The sequence below is a fragment of the Zeus faber genome, assembly GCF_960531495.2.
Source record: "Zeus faber genome assembly, chromosome: 1".
Taxonomy (NCBI): Eukaryota; Metazoa; Chordata; class Actinopteri; order Zeiformes; family Zeidae; genus Zeus; species Zeus faber.
In genome coordinates, this window is record NC_137193.1 from 46233936 (window position 1) to 46254039 (window position 20104).

The following is a 20104-nucleotide window of genomic DNA, read 5'->3' on the forward strand; positions in this document are numbered from 1 at the left end:
ATGTTGAGGTTGTTTTCAAAATAACAAATATTGCAAGGCAGCAGTTTATAAAGGTGCAAAAAAAATTAAAATCAAAAAATAACAAATTGCTAATGAAGCCAAACCATGTATAAATAACCAGTATTTTGAATCACTGCCTGTTTTTAGTTTGTTGATTTACTTCTGCTGTATTTATTTACTCTGTGTTTACTCATTTTAACTGGTGGTTTAAGCTGAACATAAACACAGTAGTTCATTGTAAACTGTCAGCCGCTTCTAGTTAAGCCTATCCCTTCTTCCTTCCTGTTATCCTTCTCAACCCGGTCTATGGTTTAACAGAATAACGAAAATCAATCAGCTCTGTTTAGTGTCATAAACAGCTCTGTGTTACTAACTGGGTCAAACACCTTAATAAATCATGTTAGGTAAATAGGCGTCGCCGGTCTTCTGTAAGGATTTAGACACGGTGGATTTGTGTCATTGGTTGTGCACAATGTAGATTTGCATATGACTAATGTGAACACAACACAGGACAAGGGAATGGCGCCACCCCATGTCACCTTGATCCCAGCTTTGTGGCGCTTGTGGAATGTGTGTGAGTGCATGTGGGTGTTGGGGGCCTTTGCAAGAGTCCATGTGCTTGTACAAGTGAATGTGCATAACAAGCACTGATATAAATATGTGTATTGATATCAGTCGTAAAGATTTACCAGAAAATGTCAGCGTGTGTATTCCTGAGCATTTTTTGTGTATATTCTACACTACACTCTACACTACATTCGACACTACATTCGTCTACGTGCGTGCGTGTGTCTGTGAGTGTGCATGCGCATGCAATCACACGTGTATGCACGGGTGTGTGAATGCCTGCCTCTGTGTGCCTGTCGGAAGCAACAAAGACTCCATCTGGTGCGAGCCAGTCAGAGCGCCAGTATGAGGCGCTTCTGCCGCTCTTTAGGTCCACGGGCTCCTCTTTTGAAGCTGCTCGGAGGTGGAGCGGGGCCAGACGGGGAGCGGTGAGGGGCCGCTCGCACTCAGCGGCGTCCCGGCTCATCCCACAGACGGAAACTCCCTCCTCCAAAGATGAATACCAGAGGAGACACACACACACACACAGACCGACATTCATCTGTTGTGCGATGACGCTCCCTCTCCCTCAATCCCAACCAGAGACTCACAGATTCTCCAATCCACCGCTGTGTAATTACACATGGAACAATAAAGATGGAGGCTCGGGCCCGGGCTTTGGTGTTAAGCCGCCCAGGATCAAGGCTCTATAAGGGGAGCAGCTAGGGGGAGAGTCGGGGAGCCGGGGAAGGTCAGTTCGTAGTGGGGTATTAAGAGGGGGGTGGTTGAGATTCAGAACGGTCAGCAGCTCCACCGATGTGACAGGAATTAGAGCCCAAAATAAGTCATGTGAAGTGCAAATGAACCTGAATCATTAACAAAAACACGCAGTGAGACACAGACCTTGGAATGCCCTTCTGCCACTGCATATCGGTAGCAGGAGTGGATAAGCAATCATCCGTCTACCCTCATTCGCCCTTTCTTACTGGCAAGACACACGCACACTCCCCATCAACACCTCTAACTACTTCTTCTCTTTTCTGCACTATCCTCCCCCTTTAACACCCCACATGCAGCTGCTTCCTACACACCCCATCTCTGGTTGCAGTCTCTGGGGCCTGTCAGCACGCACACACCTGCCCGGGCCTTGGCCCCATCGGGCCCCAGCCCTGTCTCCTCCACGCCTGACACCACTGTAGGGATCAACAAGTCTGAGATGGGGGGGGGGGGGTGATGGGGTGGGGGCCAGGGGAGGGGGGGCGGTGGTCTGGATCTGAAATGCATGGCCTGGGAATGTGGACAGAATTTTGCGTATGTTGGACAAGGAAGCTCAGACGGGAGATAATGTACGGAACGTAAACAGCTTTAAGCACTATAGCAAAGCATATTACATGGCATCAAGCTTTTAAATTACAATTATTATGCCACCAAAAAAAAAATGGAATGTAATCATCGCTGATGGTCATTCTGTTTGAACAGATGTCCCTTTACAAAGCGTTTGGGTATACGCTGTATATACTCTAGTACGTACTGTATGTGTCCCTGTGTGTGTATGGACACACTTGTGTGCACATTTGTCTCTTATACTATGTCTCTCCCTGACACTTCCTCTGGCTCCGCTGTGATCACAGGTGTTGGTTCTGATAGATTACCAGCTGCCGTCACCGTATAATCATCCACACACACACACACACACACACACACACACACACACACACACACACACACACACACACACACAATCTATTCCTGATAAGACAGCTGTGGATACATACTCCCACAATGCGATGGTGTAATGTGGGGACATTTTCGGCATTTGTTCAGACCTGGACTCACGCAGCCAGTTTCTTACAGATACTCCCTCAGCTAGCTGTGAGGTGTTAAGCAGAAACAAAGATGCCCACAAAGGGTTTGAACAAAGGCTTGGAAGTCTGAGCATCGTTTCTGTTAGATTTTTTTGCACATTCTACTGCGCCACTGTCATAATTCATATCCCTCCCCCTGGAAGCATAGTTTGGGGAATGGGAATATCACCACCTCCCCCTTTTCTACTGCTGTGTCTCTCTCTTTTAAATTCACAAATTCCCCCAGCCCCTCCTCCAAAAGCACACACACACACGCGGGCAAACACACACTTGTTTGGAGTCTTGTTAGAGGAGTGGAGCCAGGCCGCTTACGCCTCCTTACCCTTCCTCTCCCTCCTGTGTCTCTCCCTCTCCCTTTTTCACTGTGGAGATGTGATCCAGCCCGTCTCCTCTCTCCGTCACGCGGGTAATCAGCCGCCGCTATTTCATTTGGCTCCGTAATGAAAGCAATCCCAGCGCCTTTCAATGCCTTGCACCTCAAATAATGAGGGCTGCTTCCACACCATCTCAGCCTAACCCCCCCCCCACCCGCCCACCCCCTCTCTCTCACCCTGCTGTTAATGGATGGAGGAAAGCCTGTGTGTTAGAGTGTGCATGGATGTTCCTGTGTGTGTCTGTGTGCTCGTTCTGGAATATGTGAATCATATAGTTTTGCCAAGTCCTTTGTGCACCTCTTCCCTCGCTCTGGACTGCCGAGAACAGTGTTTATTACAACAAACATAATGAGCTATATCCTTTAAGCGGAAGACTTAAACCCCCCAGGACCACAAGGACGAATCCACATACAGGACTAAAGGCTCTTTAGAAAGACTTTATTGTTTTAACCACAGATGAGATGCTTCAAACACTGCAGCTACAGAGTGATCTGTCGTTCCTGGAGTACAAGAGATTGAGCACACAACACAAAGTAAGCAAACTCAGGTAAAAAGAGTACAGCAGATAAAAGAAGAACAAAGAAAATAAAATGTAAAATTGATTCGATTTGGTTCGACGGAAGTCTGCGGCGTCAAACCTCCCCAAATCTCATGTGTTTTAACCCATGACACGTTGCAAGTTGTACCGATATGCTGCTCTGCCACCAGACAGCAGCGTTTGGGGACCCATTCCCACATCTCAAGAAGTGGGGGACAAACCTGACAAGGGTGGCATCAATTGGGCAAGCAAACATTTGGGATCTAAGACACTTTAGAAAAGGTTTGTGTAATCGGGGCCAACATAAAAAAAAAAGGGTTTTCTCAAGAGTTTCTCAGAGAGATCAATGTTTCCAGATTAGCACCTCTTGGCTTTGGATTTGTCCCGTGGAGCCTTTCCCAAGCACTGAGAAAATAGCAGAGAGACAACCTCTGCGGCGAGTTGTGTTTTGCAGAGCCAGTCGCAAACACAACAGAGCTGACTGAGAAGGGGATGCAGGTCAATGAGGTCAAATGCAGGAACCAACACAACGGCTCATCTGTTGCTGAGGGTGAGAAACTGACACCAAACATGTCGACGCGTGGCACAAGCAAGTCTTCAATATTAAGCGGCAGGACAATGCAGAACAGAATACAGACTGTAGCCAGATCTCAAGAAAAAAAAAAAAGTCAAGTGTAGAGTCAAGTTAGAGAGCATTTTTATGTCCTGTTTGAAACTGAATATCATAAACCCTTTAGAAAGGTCGTAAAGTACAATAATCCGCCAAGTAGAGATTGTGAGGTTTTTCAACGGATCACAGTAATATTGCTGAAGAGAAGAGCGTTTGCGTAGCGGTCGTATTTGGATCTAGTTCCACTGTTGGCAAGAGTTCTCTGGGGCTGGGTTGGGTTCAACACACTCACACTCTTTTCGACGACTTTTTCCTCTCGACCCTTTTCCAGCTGACATTTGATAAGTGGCAAGCAGAGCCTTTGGGACGTCCACCCCCCACCTTCTTCTTCGGTCCAGAGAGAAGACACAGAACAGTGGAGTTACAGAAAAAGGTGGCCTTAAAGTTATGGTATTGCATTGCGCGTGAATCGATTCCCCGAGACATACGATATGCTTGGCACGAGTACAACAGTGAGGGTGGGCGAGGGCGCTGTGTCATCCATAGTCTGTTCCAATGAACGCCCTGCACTGATGGTCGCCTGGGACGGTCCCAGCAAACATTCAAACAGTCAGTAAGAATATCCCGACAAACCCCCCCCGGAGGCACGGGGGAGGGAAAGGAAGGGGCGTCGGGGCCGATCACAGTGTTTGGACCAGAACGGGGAACCACAGTGACAGGTGCTCGGCCCCCCGGATCGGTAGTTTGTGTGTGGTGTAGAAGTGGATGACCTCTGGGATGCTGTCGAAGAGTGGACTGTTCTGCCCCAGCACGTACTTTCCGTCTTTGCACTGGGTGAACTTCATGTGCATGAAACCCTGGCAGCTCCTGGGACCAGAAAGTTGGATAAACAATGAATGGATTGAGTAGGTGAGCAAGAGTAGAGGGTAAGAGAGAGAGAGAGAGAGAGAGAGAGAGAGAGAGAGAGAGAAGAAGAAAAAATAACGCAAGAGGCAAACAAAGCAAACATGAACCATGCCGCACCACCTTAGAACAACGATAAAACAAGAGTGACAAGAACTGGATTTACCGACTACTTCTCTCGCACCTTTATGGCCTATTATTACTCGAGATTTAGCACCGTGTCACAGTTTTATGGCACCAAGACGAGCGGAGGGAAAGATGGTGGGGAGGCTGAGATGGGTGGAGGAGTTGGATAATGGCAGGCAAGAGGACAGACAAAGGCAGTTATTACACGAGCTAAGTAGAGAGAGAGGGAGAGGAAGAAGAATGAAGGACAATAGAGTCGGCCAGCCAGAGAGGGCTGTCCCCTTTAAGAACCAGTCACCCAGTCTAATTAGAAAAAAAGGCGAGGGGGGGGTTATGGTAATGAAATTGGCCCCCCCTGTGATTTGTCATTACTCCAGTAAACAAAAATAAAAATGTAAGAAGCAGCAGAACACAAATGCACTCATCAACAAACCGTCCGACAGACGCTGGAGAGCTTTTTTTGCCCCACACACAGCGCCCTGCACCAGACACATGATCACGCCGACGTTCAAAGTAAGAGGGACGCGCCCGTTGAAATCCCGCCTCTTGTTTTTGTGGATTTCTTTGATCTCAGTATAGACTAAAGGCTGCCGTAGCGACATTTCAATATTCATGTTGGTTTGAAGTGCGGTGGGCCTGTCTGTTTCATTGGTGACTCACTTTGTACTGGCTCTTTTCTGTCACATGGATTTAACATTTAGTTAACAAGCTACACCACGCCTCGCCGTGGTGCCTGGTGTTGAGCAGAATAGACTGCGTAAATGGAATTTTATAATTTCGAGGGATACTCTTAAGTATATAAAACAATGACGTTGACTTTTTACATTAGACTTAGAGTACAGTAGGATAACATTAAGGACAAAGATGGAGACAGAATCACTGACATGATGTAGATGCAAACAGGCGTCTGGTGGAAGGGAACATTAGTAATACTGAGCAATGTGGGCGTTGGTGCCATTCCGGTTAACCTGCCAAAACACATTGTCAGTTTTTAAACAACAAATAATAATAATAAATAACAAATCAACTGACCAGAAGACTGCTATTTTCTAAAAATCAATTTGATCGTCTTCGAGCGAAGACAAGGGTGAAATGTCGCAGTTTCGAATGGAATTCTGGGTCTTGTTGTGTAATCCACCCAACACAGACATTCTCATGGGATTCCACTTTAAAGTATTGACACCGACAGAGCCAAGAAAGGAAATATAAGAGAAAAAGGGATTTTGCCTTCATCTATCACTAATTTGTCTCTTTAACTGTCTTCTATGCTCACCCAGTCATGGACGAACAAAAAGGGAACGATACAACCTCATTTTTCAAGTCAGAAGATACCGCACTCCTTTTCCCCTGATCGTACCATGTTTTTCCTCATTTCACTAAGAAATTGGAGCTCTCCTAAGCCACCCCCCCCCGCTCACTTATTATTTGTCAAATCAACTGACCTTCAATTTAACCACGTCCAAGCGCACACACAGCAGAAATAGAGAACTCTTTTTTGTTTTAATGATGATGATGATGATGACGTGCCTCCTTCACCTCTCACGTTCTCGTATTTGGTAAATGAAGGCCACTTTACTGTGACCTTGACGCAGGAGCGAATGAGTGTGCGCGTTGCCACGTGCATGTGTGTATTTAACGGTCACACGATCCATCTACATGAGTAATGCATGAGCTTGTTTGTATGTCAGCACAACGTGATGACATTCCGTGCCGCCCCCCCACCACACACCCCCCCTCCCGCTCTTCCTCTTCCTTGGGTGCGCTCCTTCTGTGCCTCATTCTCTCGATGTGTGGCCCACAGAAGGTAATTCATATTCATTAGTGATTAGGCGGAGGCTGATGTGTGCTCTGAAGTGTGCTCTACCTACTGATTACCACTTAGATGGCCTGCCGGGGCCACGGGGAGAGGCCACAGAAGAGAGGAGCTGAGGATGGGGCGAGTAAAGGAGATGCAGGGGCCAAAGCCGATTCGGATCCTCGCAGGAATTACGCGGAGGAGATTTCATCAGATCGGCCATATTGCTTGGCGACGATGAGGATGAGGATGAGCGCCGGGAGAGGATTCATTACCCCCACGATTTCAAGTGAGGGGAAAAAAGGAGGAGGGAAAGCGAGAGAGAAGTTTGGAAGAGAAGCGGAGAGACAGATGGAGGAGGTGTGGAGAATGATGCAGATGAGATCGGCGGCGGTGGAGAGGGCTTCAAACAAACATGGGCACGGGAACAAATTAGCGTCATGCAACAGTCATACAGGAAAAACTAACCCCAAAAAGTATTCCAAAAAAGTGACAAGTTCAAGAGTTTTATTACATATGAAGTAAATTAGGTGATGCCACACTTTTTTTGAAAGTTATTCAACCATTTTCCACTTGAATCAAACATTTCTGTATTAGAGTGAATTTGCCTTGTGAAATATTGCTCGTCCATTGGTAAACTGAAAAGTTGATAGCAATAATTTAATTTTATTACATGGCTCTGTGAAATACTCAGTTCTGATTGGTCAATAGCGCCAATCAGCAGTCAGTTATTTCTGAATAATGACCTCTGTCAGATAATAACAGCCGTTGCCATGGGAAACCACTTCTCCGCATGACTCAGGAGCTGCACATTATCCCGCAAATTATGTATAATATGTCAATATTATTATTGATATAGAATCGCAAAATGACCCTTTTGTGAGATCCCGCCCAATACCCAGCCCTCCAATTTGAATCCATATCATCGTTGTGACAAAGTGGGTCACTGTTAAGGTCTGTGTGTGTGTGCTGTATATAGGGGTCTGTGTGTCATACCGTAGAGAGAGGGAATAGTCACAGCGGCTGGTCTGGCTGTTTCTCACCAGGTAGCTGCATTCCTTACACAGAGTCAGGAGAGACTCTGCCTCCGAACGGGACAGAGCACCGTGGTACCAACTGGCAGATCAAGAACACACAGGTCAGAAAGGGACAGGTCAGAAATGTGATTATTTTTTTTTTTTTTTTTACTTTTCACATTTTCATCGAAAAAAGAAAAGCTTTTAATACTTTTTATACTTTTGAAAATATGTCTGAAGAAGGGTCAGTTGAGTACATTACACACATTTTTTTGGCCTTTATATTCAAGTATGCACTTTTACCATGTTTCATGCATGATTATTTTTTCTAACTTTCCATATTCAAGGGGTTTTACATTTAATGCTTTTTTCCCCTCACGATTAAAATGGATTTTAGTGCAGCATTTTTTTTTAACTATTACTTATTTTTTACACAATTGTATATAATCTGTGTATTTTAATCTGTCAATCTGCAAATCTCTGTAACCTCTGTTTTGATGGGTTCTGTATGAATTAAGTTATGAATATCATAGTGTACAGTGGTATGATCATTAACTGTGTGTTAGCTGCATGGACCTCTTCCTTGACAGTCCAATGATTATAGAGAGGAGAGGTGAATTAACATATTCTGTGTTGTGAAATAACAGTTTATCTCCAATATTTCAAAGTGTTAAGTGCTTCTTTATTATTATCAGTACAGATGCAATAAGCTACAAGGAGTTGTGATGTGCATTCAGCATTTTTATTTTCATTTAAGAGGCCTGAGAACACAATAGATGGTGAATTCTACAGGTTAAATAAGACGCTGTGTTTGTCTGTCTAAAACTGAGCTCAAGGGGAACAGGGATGCGCTAAAAGCCCTGGGAGACTATTGAAGAGTAATGGGGCAGAATAAGAATCTACCACACACTGTGTGTGTGTGTGTGCCTGTGCGTCCCTACTTTTCTGGAGGGTTGTCTCATATTTGCATTTCATTAGTTAAATCGCCCTCTATGTGTACAGATGCAGTGGATAAATTACACCAATGATGTTTGAAATTACAAGTGTAAAGTAACTGTGCTTTTAACGCCCGACTTAATTATTTATCATCCTGAACGTTGGTAATTCTATAAGCGCTGATGAGTGACACTTAGCCAAACATATAACCGTTTGGTTTTTATGTGCGTGCCAGCTTATTAGATCAAAGTGCAATGCAATAAACTAGGATGGATTTTTGGGCTTTGTTTGTGGCCAAGGGTAATAAATGTCTGGAAATTTCTCTTGGCGACAATACTGCAGGCAAACTCCAAACTAATAGAGTTTCCAGTGTAAACCAAAACACACACACTTTTTTTTTTTTTTTTTTTTTTAATATATATATATCTTTTAGAGATCCTCACAACCCAACATGTCCTACAGTACATACACCTGTTTTTCCAGTGGCAGGGAGGGGTCCACCCTCTCCCCCACCATGGAGTGTCCCTCCTGGGGCATCCGGAACTTCACGCCCCCCCCGGCCAGCGGGCTGGACCTGGGCCCCGGCGGACGCAACCGCTCCGTCGGGGGTGAGGAGCGATCCCACTCGGCACTGTCGAACTGCACTGTTTGGAGAGGAAAGAGGGAGTGAGAGAAGTCACAATGTTTGAACTGCACTATTGACAAAGAGGGCTTTAATCATCACATCATACCTGCTGGTGTTCAGAGCCACCCACGCAGCAGATCACAGAAACCTCCCACTGAATTTGGAGAGTCACGTTTAATCCCCTTTATCAGCGTGGTCGTTACGACAGTGCAGATGCACACGGTGACAAAAACCACGGGAGAGGGAAGCAGCAGAATTCATGCTACTTTTCAAGTGTTAAGAGGCCTTAAAAACAGAGCTTAGAGCCTAAAGAAAACCAAAATACAAACATGTAATAAACGGACAAGAATCCAAGCCCTACTCATTTCCATAGATAGACTAAGGGAGAAGAAAAAAAGAAAGAGACAAAGCAGGGAGAACAAAGCTCTACAAAAGTAAAGAAAGTGCAGGTTCAGCCAATCAAGAAATGGGACTCTGCAGTTGCATGAAGGTGGAAACGGTCTCCCCTTCCTCAGTAGGAAGGAGGATTCAGAGCTTTAACAGCAGCTCCGAATCGTGGCTCTGACAACGGCGATTTATTTTCTTTTAACTTGTATCACTAGTCCAATGGATTTCATTGCCATTTCTTTTTATTAGAATTATTATATCTATTTTACACAGTTGTCTCTCATCTGTGTCTTTTTAAATATGTGAAGTGCGTTGTAACCTCTGTTATAGTGCTATATAAATATTATTTCATAGTTATTATTCAAAAAAAAAAAAAAAAAAAAGCTAAATCATACAAGTGGCATGATATTCAAATGTGTGTTAGCTGCTTGGACCTCTACCTTGACAACACAAGCATTTTTTTTTTTTTAGTATTTCATGACTCAAACATTCCCCTTTCCCACTGTAGGAAGGGGGGTTTGGGGGGTTTCATTTTCATAAGGTGACTTTAAAAACCCCAAATCTCCCACCACCAGCCAGTTGTATTCATACAAGCAGCAAGCCAAGGTGGGGGTCAGGCAGGGCAGATGCAGTACATTGGGGTGGGGTCCAGGGTGGAGGCAGGGCAGATGCGGGACAATAGGGGGTGCTGCCACGGGGGTCAGGGTGACTTTGGGAAGCTGGTTAAGTGGGGGTGGGGGGGTGGGGAGGTTAGGGTAAGGGTAAGAGGTCAGAGATCACCTGGCTCTCTGACGGAGGGCTCCTCCTCCAACTGGCACACAGGGGCGGGCCAGGGCAACTCCGACAGCTCCTCCCTCATTTCTAACCAGGAGGGGTGGAGGAGCAAGGGAGGAGTGGAGCGAAAGAAGAGCCGGTATTAAATGATTTAAAGCCACATGGATTCATACTAGCCTGAGTTTTATTGTCCGACGGACTTCTTAGTCGTCGAAAAATTACAAATTCACAGTCAAGTCACACTTGTAAAAATGATAATCATCTTCTTCTCGAGAAAGGAAACGAAAACAGCCTGTGTGTATGTGTGTGTATGTGTTTGTGTGTGTGTGTGTGCAGCAGACAATGAGTCGCTGTCTTGAGAAGTTACATGAACCTCCCGTTATGAGGAGGAGAAGTCAGAAGAAGACTGCACCTACCGCCTCCTCTCCTCTGCCGCTCATACTGTATCACTAAGAATAAAACTCCGGCAAAGAGGATTTTACACCCTGCGTTTCAAGCCGTTTACTACATAGGAGGAAGGGAAGAAGCCATGGAGGACAGGAGAGGTCACAGATTACATTATTTATAGTCCTCTGAACTCCCCTCGAACAGGAAATGGCCTCGTAGCGCTGAACGCAATGAGAACAAAATGTGACGTCTCCTTCGCTGCGACGTTGCATGTCGTGCTTTGACTGATGGGACTGACAATGCCCTGAGCAATGCGTGCGACCGGATACACATTGGGAATTGGAGCACTATGAGCATTTTACCTACAGCAGGTGGGAGAGCAGCGTTGGCTGTGAAGTGAGACTGAACCAAAAATACCCTATTATCTCCCATGGCAGGCAACTATCCAACACTCATTACTGCAGACTCACTGGTAACCGCACACGCACGCACGCACAAACACACTCTGCAATTTTGCCTCACACTCACATTCACATTCACCTGCCCGACCACCCACCCGACACGCGCACAGACACACACAGTGAAAGTGGATTACAAAACAAATAAAGGGAAAGGGTGTGTGTGTGTGTGTGCGTGTGTGTGTGTGTGTGTGGGGTGACATCTTAATGAGCTGACACATCCAAAGACCCCCAAGGTCTGGAACATCAAAGGCCGCCTGAATGGGCATTTTGAGAGGGACCCGGGCTGTACATACATGCCGCTCTCCCTCCCTCGTTAATTATTGAGCAGGCAGACACACTCCACCACTTTCTCTGGCTCTCTGTGAATTATTGATGCTTGGCGCAGCACAATGGCCCCATCTGGAGCAGGGCGGCACCTCCGCTGAAGCCAGGATTAAAAATGTGGCCTGGCACCCCGCTTTGAGAGACACGCAAGCTCGCTTGGAGCGACACACTTCGGCACGCACACATGCATGCGCACGCACGCACTTTGGCACGCACTTCGGCACGCACGCACGCACTTCGGCACGCACGCACGCACGCACTTCGGCACGCACGCACGCACGCACTTCGGCACGCACGCACTTCGGCACGCACGCACGCACGCACTTCGGCACGCACGCACGCACACACGCACACACACACACACACACACACACACACACACACACACACACACACACACACACACACACACACACACACGAGAGATATTCTTAAATACCACCACACCTTCCTCTTAATGCCACCGCTCTCCTTCCTGCCCTCCACCATGCGACACCTCGCAAAAGAGCTAAAGAGCCCAAAATAAGGTGGAATAAGAAGTGAAAGAATGCAGTCAGACTCAAGTATCCATCTGAGATAAGACATTTTAACACAAGATAAGAAGAGTCTCGGCAAGTACTGTACGAAAATTCCAACCAGATCTATCTTTTGTGGTGTTTGGGTGTCTGCTCTGTCTGTGATTTCTAAACTGTATTCAACGCCAGGGATATCCTGGGATGTGTAGTAAAATCCTCTTGTAGCTGCTTACAATGCCTATGTGTCGCTGTGTATCTTTGGTGTAGATTCAGGTCTGCTAACTGGTTTCCTTCAGGGGAAAATGTACCTTTTCGGACTGCTCATTTTTAAAAGACTTCCATCATATAGTTTTTCCTCCTCCAACACATAGCTCACTGTAGCCAAAAATAATCTATTTCTAATCTAGAAATCTGCACAGCCATTTTGGTAGATTAGAGCAGATATTGGCAAGCAAACTGATTACGGGAAAGATTCCTGGAGAATCAATCTTGTGTTTGGATGACGGCTCAGTCTGCAAGGATTCCTGTCTATATGTAAAACCAAGGACATTTTGTTTGATGTAGAACTACTTTGCGGTCTTCTGATTGTGTGTGTGTGTGTGTGTGTGTGTGTGTGTGTGTGTGTGTGTGTGTGTTGTACAAAGAAAAGGGCCGTGGCTCTCGTGCCGTCGGGGGAGCTACGCATGTTTCGTCTGCATCCGACTTCATAACTTTCGGTTTGACCCTGTTTCTGTTGCTGCTGGATAATTAACCCCGTACAAACCGCCCGGTCAAGCGATTACACAGGCTCAAAGCAACTGACACACACAACCATTCCAAAAACATCTGGGCTCCTCATTTTCAGGATGAAAGAAGAATACCAATCATTTATAACCCCCTCCCCTCCCCATTCTACCTACATCACACACACACACACACACACACACACACACACACACACACACACACACACACACACACACACACACACACACACACACACACACACACACACACACACACACACACACACACACACACACACACCTGGCTTCCATTTACTCTAAATGGGAACCTGTGGATCTGCTTTGCATGGGGGACTGTTTGCTTGCTGCTTTGGCCATTAGCGTGAGATAATGACAGACACTTTTCGCGGTCTGACAGGGAGGACAAAGGCACATGGATGCTTAAAGCCCTTATCACAATCTGAGTTAAACATCTACTAAATTCATTGTTCATCTGATACAAAGGAGCCCCTTTCCTCCAGCTCAGCCTTGCAAATGATGAAGCAGGTGAGAGCAATTCAGCCATTCGTGGCCCAGCTAAACCCCGTTTTTACGCCTGTTTCAACCACCACCTGCTATCAATTATCAGGAAATACATGACTGTGAGGGAGCAAATTACAAAAAAAAAAGAAACCCCCACAAAACCTTTCTTCCCCTTATTCCCACCAGGAAAATGTCAAATTGACTGACAGAAAACCAGCCTTCCAATGCCACTGGTAGTATCAGTCTTTGAAATAGATGAGGCGCAAACCAAGGCGTTAGAATAGCTTCATTTGGTCCATTTATGAAGACATCTGCTGTGCAACAGCCCTGGCACTCTGTTGCCCCTCTGCACACAAAGACCTTCTGCCGGGCAAAACAGACCTGAAAGGGCAGACAATTAACACCTTATGCCTGTGTGGGGACAAAAACGACATGCATTGACATCGATGCCCTATTCATCCACATGCAGCAAAGTTCTCGCTCGGAAATTACAGTCTATATAGTAGGGCTGTCAAATGATTCACTCGATTTGAATGTATTCAGAGAGGAATCCTACTGTATCTGCCCAATCCAGGTTATATGGAAGCGTAAAAGTAGAAAAACAATCAATTACAGATTCATGTGTTTTAGCCTGCATGGTGCAAGCTACATTGAATGTCAATGTCGTCATATTGGTCTCTCCTATGAAAAGATGAGGACGAATTCAAAACAGGACATTTCGGATACCTTGCCCAAACGATTTGGGAAAAATCCCGCTCTGATAAATCATGCTTGGGAAAAGGTGGGAATGGCTGTAGACGAGGGTCACAGCGTAGAGCCAAGTGGTGAGAATCATAGAACTTTTAGATGTTTTAGACGCCAACCAAACTTAGGAAAACTATGTTGATGTTGACCAGTCCTATTACTGTAGCTGTTCCAATGATTATATGAAGTCTGGTTGAACATCTTTTTGTATTAGTAGAAGTAAACATTGTCTCTTCCTCAGAGAATTAAAACAGAACATCACAACCAACACAGATATATATATTTTTAATAACCTTTTTTGTAGGAGACATGCCAACTTCCACGCCACGCTTCTTGGATTTCTAATTAGTATCAGAATGGAGTTCATGCCGAGGATTAAAATCCCAGTCCGCCCCCCACCCCCTTAACCAGGATTCACAGTTTCCAATTTCAATGGTTTTCAATGTCAACGCCCCCTCCGCCCGCTACTTGGACACGGTCCCATCACACCCTAGATATTATCAAGGCTATCAGTGGGGGACGACCACTTTGTTAATCCGCCGTGTAATGTGCACAGGAGTCTAGATATAAAGGGGAATGAGGTTGGGCGCTGGTGTGATTACCTCGCTGCAATCCCTATGGGAGGCAAAAGAAGCCGGGACAGGCAGGAAGGGTGCTTAGCGAGATCAATGTTATTAATCAGATAAACCCCCCCCCCCCCAATTCATGGCATGCGTTAACACACTGACTCTGAGAATCACATTTTGTTTTGTAAAAAGGGTGATTTCACCATGTAACATACGATGCAGGAGCTTTTTTCTTTCCTGTGCTATTTCGGCTTTGTCTCGTAAAAGCGACACACATTCACTACTTGTCCTTCTTTTCTATACATCTATTTTTCAGGGATTCAATTTCCCCACTCCCTAGTGGCTTCATGTCATTGCCTCTCTGGCTACCTCTCTTTCAGCCATCCCAGTGTAAGTGGGACATTATCTCTTCATTCCCCTCTTTCCCCTCCTTAGCTCCCCCCTGCCCTCCCCCATTTCTATCACCCATCCCTCCTTCCCTCCCCTCTCGCAGGGAATCACAGAGGTAAAGCCTTTTCATTAACGTCAGTAATACTTCACGCTGAAGGAGCAAGGGGCGCCGCGATGGATTAGAGACGGAGGGCACGAGAGAGCGAGACAGAGAGAGAAGAAAGCGATAAAGGGAAGTAGTTGGAAGTGAAGGAGGGAGAACGAAGGGGGTGAGGGCCCTTCCTCTGTGCCAGGAAATTGATGGAGGGGGCAGTAAGATGCCTGCGGAGTCTGCTTAGAATGAGAGAAACAGCATCAGACCAGCAATCGAAAGCCAAATATTTCCCCCTTGCTTTCGTGGCTGCACGCACGCACGCACGCACACAAGTGTCTCAAGTGGTCGTCTTGTTCAACAGTACGCCCCTGTACATCACCATGAAAACCCAACACCTAAAACCACTCCATTCAGCTGTTCATTAGACAAGGCTGTGAAGAAGCGAATGAGACAGTGCCTTTCATTACCTCGCTAATTGGTGTTGAATGGCCGCTGGACCAATCTCTCATTGCTGGACCATCCATTGACTTCCAGGAATTAATGGCCGCTGTAATTTGGGTTGAACGGCGGAGAGAGCGGTGACAGCTTTCTAGCATTGTAATTAAAACCGAAAAGGAAACCGTGAGGCCCGATGCCATCAACAACCTCAGGCTCCGCTAATCTCTCTGTGACAAGTTTGAGTGATCATTAAAAACACTCCAAAAATAATTGGGAGTATTTTGTCTTTGATTGTATTCACAGACCTTAAAAAAATAGAAATCCTCATCACCATTCATTCCAATGAGCATAAACTGTGAAAATGATAATACGGGGATATTTGTCAAGAACGATTAGCGTCTTAATGCAACGCGCGCACGCACACGCACGCACACGCACGCACACGCACGCACGCACAGGGCAAACACACCGCTCACGCTCACTTGTGCCACACTGTCTCTTCTCACCCCGGAGAGGTGAATGGAGATAATCAGAGCAGGAAACACTGGTTGCAGATGGATGCTGGTGTGTTGCTGCATGTGTGTGACAGTAGGAGGGTGATGATGAGGCGGAGACTGCTGGCAGATCACCATGCCCCCCTCCCCCAGACCCCCGTAGCGGTTTATCTGAGCAAGCGTGTCACATCACCAGGGAGGGGAGGGGGCCTGTCACTGTGTGTGCGTATGCGTGTATGTGTGTATGTGTGTGTGTGTGTTGTTGGGTGACGGATTGCACCCTGCCAGAATGGCCATGACTTCCCCTCCTCCTCCTCCGGCTGCTCCTCCTCCTCCTCCACCACCTCCTCATTGCATCTCCACAGCACCAGGACCATTATTGCTCCTCCAGGCTCCTCCCCTCTGGACGTCCACAAACATCCAACAACCTTGGACGTCCCCCACTGCCTCCCTCCCTCCCTCCCTCTCTCTTTCTCCGAGGACAATTGACTCTTTTGTGCATCCTTTCAATCCGTTTTCTATTTCTGTCAATCTTCTTCAGATCCTCCTCTTCCTCCCCTCCCTTTCGCATCTTATTTCTATTTCTGTTGACTTTTGCCTATTTTTTTTGATAAAACCAATAACACATAGTGGGGGGGACATGAGAGGGGGGAAGGGGGCTGAGGAAGTGGAAGTGTGGAATTTATTGGCTGATAAACTTCAGATAAACATCTGGTATTTCATTGGTTAAATAAACATAACCATATTGTTTCTTCAAGTCGCGTCACGTAATGGCAGGCACCGACCCAATCTACCTGTAGCAGTAGGCAGTAGCGTCGTTAGGGGTGGGCATCCGGGGCTTCAGCCCCAAATGTTTTTGAGGGAGCGATTCAGGGCGCAATTTGTGGCCCTGTCTCCCTCTTCTCCGTGTGTAATGGAGATTTTGGAGAGGGAGCGATTGCGTGTCCCATTCCTCTATATAAAGAAAATAAAAACATTGTCTTGTTATTTTAGATGTACTTTATTTTACTCAATTTCCTTATTGAGCAAAACAACAAAAAGAGGCACCTTGTGTAATGAGGACACGCCAAGGCTTATACATTCTCGCCACAAAACATTTTCCATAATATGTGTAAGTGAGGGGACAAAAAATCCCGGTGTCCCCCCCTATTCTGGCGACCCTGCTCCACCTCCATATTTCCCTCTTCCTTGATTTCTCCCTCTATATCATTCTTTCCTCCCTCCTCTTTAGCTCCTGCCTAGCAACGCTGAGTGGGTCGGGGGATATGGATTAAATGTGAGAATGGAAAATAGTGTTTGTGTGTTTACACTTCAGTGCCCTGGTCTGCTCCGACAGAGTGCTGACTCTGAGTGGAAAAAACAGGAGGTCAGGCAGTGCCAGTCGCACAAAACAGTTTTCCCCTCGCTGCCTTTTCTGATGCCGCTGTACGCCATGCACTGTGGAAGTATGTGTTTTGCATAGGGAGAGTGGAAGAGCAGAAAAGGGGAAAATGAGACAAAGGGTATACTGAAAAAAATTCATTTTCAGAAGGCGAGAGGTGATCAGGGCTTTAATTTTTTTAAATATTTTTTCATAAATCATCGAGCGTTTTCAATGCTATGGCGCCTCCACAGCACTTCTCTGCTTAATGGGATTACAGACACAACATGGTGTGCATGTATATGTGTGTGTACAGTATGTGTTTGCAGATGAGTGTGATGGTGTGTAGCTGTTGCATTCTCCAGCTATTGTGCTGACCATGACTCTCCTATTAGCGCTGGATCAGTCACGCACATGTAACCATGTAATTAACTGAGAGGAGGAAGGGGGCGAGGGGGGGACGGGTGGGTAGAGTAGAGGAATGGGGGGGATGGAGGGATGGGTGTTGTGAAAAACATGGGGGGAGTGGTGTGAGAGGCAGGGTGATTTATTATCACTCCACCTTGACCTCCTTGACTTGGCGCTGCAGCTCAATTAAGCCGGCTTGCCCCGGTGTCGCACTTAACACTGATCTACTCCTCGCCAAGCCATCCCTCTGTCTTCTCTTCCCTTTCCCTTTCTTTGGATCCATTCCTGTACTTCTGTCGTTCAGTCTCTGCATCTCTGCTATTATCTCACCTCTCCCTCCTCTGTCTAATTATGTTTCAATGTCTTCATTTTGGCAATTTGATTGACACAGTGTAGCCGGTGGTCTGACTTTTTGATACAAGCGATTAGAGAGAATTAAATCTCTCTCTCTCTCTCTCTCCCTCTTACTTCTCACCTTCTTATTAGCCTTCTTTCCTTACGTTCTACTCGGGGAATAATGTTCCCACGTATTTTTTGAGTTCCTCTGGACAAAAAAAATCAAGTGTTTCTTCGCCAGTACGGTTCTCACTAAGAATGGTGGTCAGACAAAAAAAGAAAATCAATGAAAGTCATCAAATGCGCTTGTGAGCGGTGGAGCAAGACAAAAGCGTGACCGACAGACAGAATTGTGGCGATTGAACCAATAGACTCAAGGTCCGTGCAGTGACAGTTAAAGTAAAGGCGTTGGAGATGCACTGAGGAGGAGGAGGAGCCAGGCTTAAATTGAAGGTCAAGGCAGTCAGCGGACAATAATAAACATAAATGCTCCCGTGATCGACTGCCTTGACGATGAAGTACTTTGCTATCACTGGCCTTACTGTCGTAATGTTAGGCCGTGAATACCTCCAGGAAATAAAAAAGTCCTGTCAGCCCTCTCTTATTCTTGTGGTCCACCCTTGTGCTGTTCTGTAGCTGCTAGAGATTTTGCAAAGCAGTGTGTGGGGCATGAATCCAGCTTCTGCTTTTTTTTCAATCCAACAACCTGCTGTATAATTTGATATGGTGTTGTTTCCAGTATTGTCAGTTACCTGCGAAGGCTTTGGAGATGTGGTCCTTTTTCCATTCCCAGGGTTGGTCGTACTCGTCCGCCGGCCTCTCGTCGTCTTGGGGTAGCCTGCTGCTCTCCCTTCCCTCCTCTGGGGACTCGCCATAGCTGAGGCCCAAACCCATTGCCCGGCCTCCTCCCCGCTCTTCCAGGGTGTCTCCAAAGCCGATCCCCCTGCCCCGCTCGTCTTCATACGGGGTGTCGTAGAGCTGCACCCCGCCTCGTGCCCGTCCTCCTCCGGGACCCCGCTGCAGCTCTGTGGCAGTACATGCAAAATCCCACAAATCCACACACAAACAAATTAGTGTTTAGATAATTATGTGAAACGTGGCTGTTTAAAAAATAATAATAATAAATCCAGGTGTGAGACATGCCAGAGCGCAAAAATAATTGCTCAAAGGGATGAAGCCAAAAGACCAAAATGATATGTACCAGCAAATAATAACAAAATGCCTGTTGAGCGCGAGCATGACTAGAATTTGAGGAGGGAGACAAATGATGTTTGCACAGCTTGCCGTGAGATCAGCAGCTCATATGTGGAAGCTTAACTAGGCCTTGCGCGAGATGCTGAGCAGGAGGGACAGAATGGCGTCCCAACATCCCTGATCCATCCGCATCACAGCAGCTACAACAGCATCCACATTGCTTCTTCCAACATTTTCCATCACTTCCTCAGTGTGTTTCTTCTAAAAAACACTTCCCCCACCCCATGCTTCCATTGGACTGAAAGGGCAATAAAGGGATCCTGTATTGAAACATTAGCTAAAGACAAGCTTTCCAACACAACAGATGCCTCGATAACGAACCACCCCACAGCTGATACGGCAGCCATCAGGAGCTTTGTCTTTAATGTGGGAAGCGACTTTGTTTTATTCTCCCAAAAGGAGAAATGTATTTTTTGGGGGGGGGGGGAATGAAAGTCGTTCATCTTCAGTAAGTGCAGTGCAATCATGCGAGAGGAACGAGTGCCATGACTGGGTGAGATTGTTCACTGGTTAAAGGCAGAGGCAAACTTCAACCTTCAGAAGACGACGACACACTGTTACTGCGCCCCGGCCGTCTCCATGGCGACCAAG

At 46.4% G+C, this 20104-nt stretch overlaps 1 protein-coding gene across 1 annotated transcript in view; it reads right to left on the bottom strand.

Moving 5' to 3' along the window:
- Positions 1-3559: 3559 nt before the first annotated feature.
- shdb (Src homology 2 domain containing transforming protein D, b) overlaps positions 3560-20104 on the bottom strand; it is a 21253-nt gene continuing 4708 nt past the window's right edge. Inside the window, exons 4-8 of the mRNA XM_080000959.1 lie at positions 19012-19284; positions 10502-10582; positions 9179-9353; positions 7754-7873; positions 3560-4800 (exon numbers count right to left, since the gene is read on the bottom strand). Of these exons, the coding sequence (XP_079857085.1) occupies positions 4614-4800; positions 7754-7873; positions 9179-9353; positions 10502-10582; positions 19012-19284 (836 nt within the window). The 3' untranslated portion in view covers positions 3560-4613. The remainder of the gene's footprint in view (positions 4801-7753; positions 7874-9178; positions 9354-10501; positions 10583-19011; positions 19285-20104) is intronic.